General features: G+C 52.5%; 1 protein-coding gene across 3 annotated transcripts in view; it reads right to left on the bottom strand.

The window, feature by feature from the left end:
• Window positions 1-644: 644 nt before the first annotated feature.
• The window catches only part of TMEM270 (transmembrane protein 270), a 26,778-nt gene continuing 17,065 nt past the window's right edge, over window positions 645-10,357 (bottom strand). The window contains exons 1-3 of one of the 3 annotated variants that reach the window (XM_006154978.1): window positions 3,005-3,094; window positions 1,078-1,482; window positions 645-935 (exon numbers count right to left, since the gene is read on the bottom strand). In XM_006154978.1, the coding sequence (XP_006155040.1) occupies window positions 663-935; window positions 1,078-1,482; window positions 3,005-3,076 (750 nt within the window). In that variant the 5' untranslated portion in view covers window positions 3,077-3,094 and the 3' untranslated portion in view covers window positions 645-662. Of the gene's footprint in view, window positions 936-1,077; window positions 1,483-3,004; window positions 3,095-10,357 lie in introns of those variants that run through there. The other 2 variants (XM_006154980.1, XM_006154979.3) reach the window with 2 other exon arrangements.

The following is a 10,357-nucleotide window of genomic DNA, read 5'->3' as shown; positions in this document are numbered from 1 at the left end:
TAAGTTTCCCCTCTTCCTGGGGAGGAGAAAGCTTCTTCAGCATAGGTTGGGTGGATGGGTGGATGGATAGCTGTGTGGCTGGACGGACAGATGGATGGGTGCGGGGACAACTGAACCTATGGGTTTGTTGCAGACTGGTTCTGGTCTTCTCAAAGGAATTTTCTAAATCTCTGAAATGTGAGGCGCTGGCACCCCCCAGAGGCCAGAGTCTCTGTCTATCTCCCCTAAAGCCCTGAGCACCCTTGGTCTGAAAACCAAGGGCTGGGCCTGGAGAAGGTTAGGGACTCGGGAACAACAAGAAAAACCTAGAGACCAGTTCTGCTCTGCCCCTGACTGACCCTGTGGCTTTGGGTAAGTTCGGCTTCTGAGACTCGGTGTTCTCATCTGGTGCTAATCAACGGTGCTAATGCCTGTCGAGCTAGGAGATTTAAACCAAATGACGTGCGACATGCCGGAGATGGTAGTATCCAGCGCTTGAAAGGTACTCTTAGAATGTGATTTTCTTCCTCTTGGGCACAAGCGTGTGTACACACATGTACACACATGCACACACACACGCACACACGCACATGCACATACAAAACATCCCTCCAGCCCAGCAGGGAAGGCGGAAAGTAAGACCCTAGGCAAGGCCAGACCAGGAGGGGCAGATGGGGACATATTTATTCTCCAGGGGCTCCATGCTCTGGTGGGACTGGCCCAGCCTTGGAGGTCAAGGACTCAGGGAGTGTGGACCCTGAGGCCTCCTGGGGTTCATCCTCCTGGGCCTGGGCCAGCTGGGCCGTGTACTCAAAGGCAGCCTGCAACAGGTGGGAGGCAAGGCAGGTGGTCCAGGTGACGAGATAGGCCAGGTGCCAAGAGATGCTCACCACCCACCAGTAGAGACACTTCAGCAGGGCCAGGGGCTCCAGTACCACGTGGTTTCCCAGCAGGGCCTGGGGCAGGCAAGTGGACAAGCAGATGGCCCCCAGGAGCTCCCAAGCAGCACTGCCTGGCTGCTGGCCCCAGCCCCGAGCCCAGCCACGACACATGCCCGGCCCCGCCCTCCACAGCCAGCCCACGCCCCAACCCACATACCTTGCTGGGCAGCCAGCCCAGGCCAAAGCGGTGGGCCTTCTGGCAGAGTCGCCAGGTCAACAGCAGCAGCAGCAGGGCCACCAGCATCAGGCTGTGCAGACATGACAGGAGCAGGTCTCTGCAGGTGGCCACCGACAGGCCCAGCCGCCCCCAGGCACCCAGCCACTGCAGGGCCATGCCCCAGGCCAGCCTGAGCCCCCGCAGCACCAGCCACACAGGGATCTGAATCAGCATGAGCCCAGCCCGCAGAACCCGGCCCAGGGGGCAGGCTGCAGCTCCGGGCAGGGCACAGGCCTGTCTGCTGCAGGACCCTCGGGCTTCCTGGGCCAGCCCTGACACCCAATGGTTGAAGAGGATGATCCTGAGGAGCAGGAAATTGTAGAGGTGGACCCGGTTCTGGACCAGCTGCAAAAACGGGAAACAGTTGTCACCCACCCAACTTTTGCGTAGACAGGAGGATGGGATTCTGGTGACCTTGCACCAGGTCCTCCCCACTGTGGGTCTCAGTCACCCCACATACAAGGATGACCTTTGCCTACTTTTAAGTGCTCTGTTTTGAGGGGGGCTCTCTATAAGGCATTGCCAATGACATTCAGTTCTCCTTCTATTGGATGTAAATGATTCTCTACAATACTCCAGACAAAGGAGGCTGCCTCACCACCACCACCACCATCTCCACCACCACCTCCATCACCATCACAAGGAGTGACTCCCCTGCCTCAATCCGGACTTGAACGTGGGTCAGCCTTCCCTCCTGCTGCCTCCTGGAGGCAGGGGAGCAGCTGGGGACAAAGGACAGTGTTGTGAGGGGTAGAGAGATGTGAGACGCTGAAGGAGTGGTAGACTCAATGGCAGAGACCCACTGGAGCGGGGAGCCTTGAAGATTGGCAGTGTCTGCTTTGGGTGACGATTGGGCAATGGCGTCTCCATCACTGAGACTGAGGAGTGAGGTTGGGTGAGAGAAGAGGCTGTAGGCGAGAAAACTACTTGAGTCCTAAAGCTGAGAGAACCCCCACCCCAACCTGAGTGACTGTAGCCCAAGAGTTGAGGCACACTCCCCATGCTCCACATCCATGGGGACTACCAGGGTTTGGGTCCCGGAGCCTCTGAGGGACAGAGTGGGAGGCAGCTGTAGGATGGGGGCTGGCTGCATGCCCCCCTCGGGGGTTGGATTAGCAGACTCAGGGGACGCAGCTGTGCCAGGAAAGAAGACTAAGAGGCACAAGAAGAGAGGAGTGAGAGTGAGGCGGGAAGTAGGGTCTTCCTTCCACCCCCAGTCACGAATGATGTGGAGACCGGGAAGGGTGGAAACCTAGTACATCCCACATGATCCTATAAGATCTGTTTTACAGGAAAGGAAATAGAGGCACAGTATGCCCCCGTGGCACGCCCAGGGGACCACTGAGGGAGTATGATTTGGAGGTGTGCCCCAGCCACTGCAAGTATTTGCATGTTTACAAAAGAGAGATGAGGGCCAGCCCATGGCATGGTGAGGGCAGCCGGATCCCACCTGGCTGGACCCAGCAGCCCGAGAAACACTCTGGGCACGAATGCATGCATGCCCCAAATCCCGGAAGGACAGAGCAGTAGAGGAGAAGAGATTGTGGCATGATGCAGCATGGAGGTGCCTTCTTGCTTTCCCTCTCTCTCTCTGTCTCTCTCCAGCAAGCACGCATCCCCTCTGGCAAAATTAATCGAATTTAAAAGAGAGATGGGAAGAGCAATGCTTAACCCAGTGACCCTCTATAGAGCATTCCAGCACTGTGGCTTGGGGGCGGGGCTTCTGGGAGCGGTCAGATAACTCCCAAAGGTAAGCAGCTACCTAGTTCCCCCAAGTGGGACAGGTAGGGCTTGGGGCCAGCAGCCCTGAGGTGCTGCAAAGGGCTGGATGTGCCCTCATCATGCTGCCTCCCCAGACCCCGCTCACCAGCACGGAGAGCCTCATGACCTGCAGGAAAATCCCCACAAGGCTGGGTCTGACCGGAGGGGTGGCCTCCATGTCTGCCTCCTTCCCCTCGTGCAGCTGGGAGAGGTGGGGTGACCTCACAGATACCCTGGGGTGGGGGCTGAGTTACCATGGGGACCCAGTTGCTACAAGAAACCCCCCTTTGCATGCCTCCTGCCCCTTTACTGCTCCCTCTGAGACTTCAGTCCAAATCGGGTGGTCATGGCAGGAGGGGAGTGTAGTGTCTTGGAGCCAAGCTGCCTCCAGGTTAGACTCCCCAAGGAGGCCCGGAATGAGAACCAAAGGCAGTTGATTCGGGAGGTGGTCCCTGCAAGCATCCACACAGGCCACGAGGCAGGGGCAGGAAGCAAGCTTACAGGCGTGCTAAGGAGTGGGCTCAGCCCAGCCCCAGCAGCCTGCTGCTAGGCTGCTAAGGCGTTGGCTCCAAGTAGAGGTCCTGGTTTGATTCTCAGTCCAATCTAAAGGCTGGAGGGGGGCGGTAACATGTGCCTATACTCCCATGATGGGAGGCTGAAGCAGGGGACTGTGACATGGGAGATCCTGTCTTTAAGAGAGAGAGAAGAGAGAAGGATGTCCAGCTTCTGAGCGGTAACCTTAGTATCCCAAGCAACAAAAGAGAGAATTAAGAATGGGTGATGTTGAGAAAGTCAAGATTTGTGCTCAGAAGTGCGCCCAGTGCCACACCGTGGAAAAGGGAGGCGAGCACAAGACCGGCCTAAATCTCCGTGGTCTATCTGGGCAGAAGACGGGTCAGGCCCCTGGATTCTCTTACACGGATGCCAACAGGAACAAAGGCATCGCCTGGGGAGAGGATACACTGAGGGAGGACTTGGAGAATCCCAGGAAGTACATCCCTGGGACAGAAACGATCTTCTCTGGCATTAAAAAGAAGTCCAAGGGACCAGCAGTTAGCGTAATGGCTATGTCACTGGACTCCCATGTAGTCGACCATGGTTCACATCCCAAACCCGGTGGCTTAAAAACTCACGTCGGGCACGTGTGCGTGCGTGCCCAAGATCCTGAGAGGAGAATGGAGGAGAAGAGATTGTGGTGTGGCCATCCCTCCTGGGGGGGGATTTCTCGCTTTCTGTCTCTCTGTCTCTCTCTCTGTCTTTCTGGAGAGCACACGGGCCCTATAGCAAAAACCTCTCCCAAAAAAAAGAAGTCCAAAAGAGCAGAGTTGATAGCTTATCTTAAAGAAGCTACTAACGAGTAAAAGGTGGCCACTACCTTGTTCATGACAGAACAGAAATGTCTCACCTTTTTAATGCATGCCATATTTTAACTGATCTCCTACGCCAGAACTCAGATCATGAATGGCTGACAGGGTATTTTTGTTGGACAGTCCTGATGTAAGTAAGACAGGCTTGTGGTTAAATGAATGTTGTTGGTTTTTTCCATTTTGATAGTAATTTCATTTTAGTAAGTGCTATCACTATTCTCTTTTTTTTAAAAAAAAAAAAAAGAATTATTTAATTTAATTTGTTGTCTTTTTTTTTTTTTTAATTGAAGTTGACCAGAAAGAGATAAGGAGAGTGAGAAAGCAAGCTGCCAGGTCCAGGACTCAAACCACAGTCAGCCATGTGGGAGTCTAGCTGCCTTGACCACCTCGCCACCTGCCGGCTCCACTATTTGCCCTTTCTAAAGATATACTTGGTAGTTCATTAGTGATGCTCGTCTTTCTATAAAGATGGTGAATGCCATCTTGAAATCTACTGGAGATTGGCTTTTTATTTAGGCTTATATGTTACTGGATATACGAATATATAAATGCTGGAGAAATCCCTTCACTTCTCAAAACCAAGTAGACTCACCGATGTTTTAATCTGTGTTCATTAACTGTTAAAGGCAAGGGCTGAAGAGAAGGTAGGGATGTCTGCTTGATATATTTGCTCATAACTATGCCAATCTAATTAGAATTCCCTGTATCCAAAACTCGGCCTTTTACTTATTGTAAGACATAAGGGACCAGCAGTTGCCGTAATGGCTATGTCGCTGGACTCCCACATAGTTGACCAGGGTTTGAGTCCTGGACCCGGTGGCTTAAACTCACGCTGGGCACGTATGGGTGCATGCCCAAGATCCCGAGAGGAGGATGGAGAAGGGATTGTGGCATGGCCATCCCCCCTGGGAGGTGATTTCTCGCTTTCTGTATCTCTGTCCCTCTAGCAAGCACACATGCCTTATAGCAAAAACCTCTCACCAAAAAAAGAAAGGCATTTTAGTGTAGTTTGTGTATACTATCAAAGAATATATAACACTTGACATATTTTATCAATGATGTGTAATATCAGATGCTTTTGAAAGTCAGTGTCACAAGACTTGGTTAAATTTTACCTTTTAATTTTATTATGTAAGTCAGACTAAGTTATATTTCAAGATTGTGAGACAACTGTTCAAAACCGCATAGAAACTGAAAAACTATTGTGATTGGTAGTGGTGCTTTTGCCAATTTATTAGAAGGATTAAAGAAGAGATATACCACCAGCTTAGATTTGTAAACGGTGCCATCATAAGACTTAAGATAATTAAAAAACAAAGGACAGATCAAAAGAGAGAGAGAAAGCAGGGTTTCACTTTGGGCAGCCGGGGCTCGGTCTGGCTGGGAACTCCTGGGAAATAGGGCAGAACACGCCTGAGAGTCACCCTGCTCGAGGGGCAGGAGAACAGGAGGTACTTCTTTTCTTGTCTACTTCCGGTTGAACATCAACTCCGGATTGCCAAATCCCAACGTATAAATGACATGGGAAATAGAAACCCTTATCCCCAGGGCCACAAGTGACTAGACACTGAGAGGCAGACGGCAGCCTGTAGGGTGTAGCCTGTTCCCAAACCTGAAGGTCCCTACCTGAGCACTCCCACTCCATTCATTCGTCTCACATTTTGCTAAGGGCTGGTCCCAGTCGCAAAGCAAAGAGAGGAGTGACACTTCAGTGGGTTCTGGGAAGAGTTTCAGTGGACAGGAAGAGAAACCACTGCAGTGAGGCCTCTGAATACCTGGAGAGGGGCAGGCACCGAGGCAAAGAGGCCAGTTGTCGAGTTACCACATCCTCCGGAGCCAGCGGGGGCAACCAGGAGGCCGCAGTTTCCCTGGAGCACCCCGGAGAGGTTGCTGGAGCTGGGGATTACGGTCAGGGACCTGGAATTTCTCAGAGAATTCAGAACCTTCATCACAGCGCTTCTCGTGCTGGGAAAGAAAGGGCCTGTGGACTTGTTCCAGGGGTGGTGAAGACTGGGGACACCCCCAGGGAAGAGCTGTCTAGGAAGGGAGTGGAGGAGGCTGCAGAACCAGGCCTCCATGCCTGGACATGTTTCAAAAGCACGCTCCGCTCTCAGTGGACAGGACACTGTGAGGGCTGGCTCTTTGAGGAGAGGACCCTCTGTGCAGACACAGGGCATGATTTCAGCCCCCACTCAGCTCCTTGGCCAGGCACCCTTGTGCAGGACGCAACCTGCCCAGCCGTATGTGGCAGCCTGCCCGACGGAGACCCTGCAACGTCAACGTTGACTTTCCCGGGCCGGGCCACTTCACCTCCTCATTCCTTCTCCTGGAGGAAGAGCTGGGGTCTAGAGGGCAGACCTTGCGAAGTTCCTCTAGGCCATCCTCAGCCTTTGCTCCCCACCCCCATTGGTCGGAGAAAACGGCACTGTGGCACGATGAGCCTCGGACTGAGGATGGGTAGTTTTCCAAACCAGAAAGTGTAAAGAATGGTCCAGCCAGAGGGGACAGCATGAGCCAGCAATCGATATTCCTAGAGCGTTGTGGGATTTGGGGAGGAGTGGAGGTCAGTGACAAGGTGGGCAAGGACCACGTGTGTCATGGAATATTCTGTTGGTGATAGGAGCCATTGAAGGACCAAAGCGGCAAGGTGATCAGAGGCAGCGGTGGGGAGGAGGGTAGACCAGGGCAGAGAGAGGCGAGGCCCAGAGGGAGGGAGACCAGAAGGGAACGCAGAGGCCAGCCAGGGTCACGGTGGTTGAGCCGGCAAGATCCCACATGGCCAACTGCGTGGTTTGAGTCCCAGACCTGGTGGCTTGAAAAACATGCCAGACGTGTGTGGGGAAGAGAAGGGGTTGCAGCATGGCCAGCCCCCTGAGGGGGTGCTTTCTCACCAGCCTCCCCCCCCACCCCTGCATCTTTCTTCAGTGCACACACGTGACCCATAGCAAAACCTGGAAAGGTAAATCCTCCACAGGGAGCCCTGGGACCTTTGCATGTGGGCCAGCATGGCGGCAGTCACATTGCTGCTCTGCCACTGTCTGGCCCCCCTTGGCCTCATAATGACCTGACTCCCTGGGATCAGACAGGACCTGAGGTTGAAGAGACCTCACTGGCCCACAGCCCCTCAGGGAGACCCCGTTGGGACACCAGGCCCAGGTCTCACTCTCAGGTCTAGTCGCCTGCACTCCCCCTTCCACCAGAGCCCTTATCTTGGTCCCCAAGCTAGATTTCAACTATGTCTCTCTGGGACTTTGCGGCTAGCCAGGCCATGGGAGGGGACGGACACAAAAGGGCACACAAAGCCTGGACATATAGTGCAAAGGCCAGGGGTCTCCCCTGGAGTATGAAGTTGACTCAGGACCTCCTCTAACCAAGCCTAGGAAGGGTAGGCACACCTGTGCTGTCCCACCACTCAGAAATCCCACCAGCATCACATCCTCCCAGCCTTCCCACCAAGCCGCCACTGAAGGCAAGAACCATGAATCTGGGTTTTCTTATTATTGTATTTTAAAGAACTATTTTATTTATTTGTGTGTTTGTTTATTTATTTTAATTTGGTCAGAGAGGGACAGAGTGAGAGAGGGAGAGCTGGAAAGTAAGAAAGCAAGCAGCCAGATCCAGGATTCAAACTGTGGTTGGCCATGTGGGAATCCAACGCCTTAACCACCATGCCACCTGCGGCCCCAGGACCATGAATCTTGCCACTATTGTTCCGAGTGCATAGAAGGAGCTCCATAAATACGTGTTGAATTCAGAAATGAATGAATAATGTCCCCTACCTGCCAGGATGAACCCAGAAGCTGCCGCAGAAGTCCCCAATTTAGATCCTTCAGCTGGGAACCCTCCACCCTCAGTTCAACGGCTCACTCCCCACTTACCCTTGCCCCTTCCTATTCAGGACCAAGTTCAAGGCCATCCGGGCTCTCCTGTACTGTGTGGACTGCAAGTTCCGTTTGCATGGTCTCAGGGAAAACCGGGTGAGCTAACCCTGTTACCAGTGGCCGCTGCACTGCACAACGCCAGGGGGCGCCATCCGCATCTCTGCCCGGCTACATGGAGAACTGCCTTAGGTCCAGGACCGAGCGCTAGAGGCCCGCAGGAAGCCCCGGCGCCCGCCAGCTCTCGAGCGCGCAGCCCTGAGGGTGCAGGACTGCAGTGCGGCCGCGCGGGGGCAGCAGACACCGGGAGCGCCCGACCAGCCAGCCTGGGCGCTCAGCGAGCGTTGGTGGCAAGTTTCCTGAGGCTTGTTCTGTCCCCTAGCCTGCGAGTCCGGTTTCCTGTGACAGCAAGGTCGCGTCATCCCGAGGAGCTCGCCCTGTGCAGGTCCTGTCATGCCTGGCTTGCCGGAAACCCCCGAGCAGTGGTCAGAAACCATAGCCTCTGCTCTGTCGTATCCCAGCGTTAAAACGCGACCGTCTTCCTAATCTTCGCTTTTTTTTTTTTTTTTTTTTTTTTTTTTTTTGAGAGAGGTTTTTGCTGTAGGGCGCGTGCGCTCGCCAGACAGAGAGACAGAGAGACATAAAGCGAGAAATCACCCTCCAGGTGAGATGACCACGCCGCAATCCCTTCTCCATTCTCCTCTCCGGATCGTGGGTACGCACGCACCCGCCCCCAGCGTGAGTTTTAAGCCGCCGGGTCCGGGACGCGAACCATGGTCGATTACGTGGGAGTCCAGCGACATAGCCATTACGCTAACTGCTGGTCCCAGCTTTATTTTTTTTCCCCAGAAGCAGATAATGGTGATAAACGTGCCTTCCTGCACGGGAACTTGTACTTAGTTTTCTTCCTAAAGATGGCTTTATCCAAGCCACAAAAATGGAAAAATCTTGATTAACAACATGAAAATGTGAGGGACCATGTCTTTCTTCAGGGAAAAGTCTTTGGAGTTGGACTCGAGTTAGAATGGACGTCTGCCCTCTACTTAGAAGTCTATGGCCGGGCCAGCAGGTGGCCTAGAGGCTAAGGTGCAGGACTCCCACATAGTGGACAGCAGTTCAAGTCTACCTCCAGCGACTTGAAACATGCTGGGCGCCAGTGTGTGTGTGCACAAAATCCTGAGAGGAAAACGAAGGAGAAGGGATTGCGGTGTGGCCATCCTCCTGGGAGTGATTTCTCACTTTCTGTCTCTGTCTCTGTCTTTCTAGCAAGCACACACGCCCTAGAGTAAACGATTAAAAAAATAATAATAAAAAAAAAAAAAAAGAAAAAAAGTCTATGACCACCTACCTGGTAGAACCTGCTTTTTTTTAAGAGTGTGGAGAGAAGCCAGGGTCTGTGACAGGCTTTGGGGTGATGGTTGGGGGCAGTGGATCAGGAAGTTACCGCAGTTCATCTAGCGTTGAAAAAGAATTCACTTCTTAAAACAAAGCCAGCTACAGGTTACACACAAATGATTTAACTAGCTATGTACAAATTTGTAAAAAAAAATCACCTGGGATGGACAGATTTTTATCAACTCACAAACCAATACCTGGCCATTATAATCATTTTAACCAAACTGCTTTCAGGCGATTTACTTGGAGCCCAACACGATTTTGAAATTAAAAAAGAAGAAAAGACTGCCAAATATAAAGACAGGTCATTGCTAGTTTAAAATTAATTCCAAGAAAATCTGAACAAAAATGAATGAAAATGGGCTGGCCCCCAAAGCACAGTGATGGGACAGAGAATCAGAGGAAGAAGGATTGCCGTGTGAACAGCCAGAGAACCCAAAGAGGTTCTCTCGCTCTCTCTTTCTCTCTCTCTCTCTCACCCACGCACATGCCCTCTGGCACAAAACAAACATGAATGAAAATACTTTCACAATGTTCTTTATTTTTAATGCCAGAGGGCACATGGGCTTGCCAGAAAAAGAGAGGAGAGTGAGAAAACCCCCCACCCCATGATCACACTGCAATCCCTTCTCCATTTCTCCATCCTATTGGGATTTGGGGCATGCACACACATGTGCCTGGTGTGTTTTTCAAGTCATAGGGACTGCGGTTCAAATCAGTTGGCCATGTGAGATCTGACCCCCTTAATCACTAAACTACAGGGCCAACTCACGATGTTCTTTTTTTTTTTTTTTTTGAAGAGGTTTTTCCTGATGGGGG

This window comes from Tupaia chinensis, unplaced genomic scaffold, assembly GCF_000334495.1.
Source record: "Tupaia chinensis unplaced genomic scaffold, TupChi_1.0 Scaffold000429_1, whole genome shotgun sequence".
In the NCBI taxonomy this organism is placed as follows: domain Eukaryota; kingdom Metazoa; phylum Chordata; class Mammalia; order Scandentia; family Tupaiidae; genus Tupaia; species Tupaia belangeri.
This window is presented reverse-complemented; position numbering and strand designations above follow the sequence as displayed.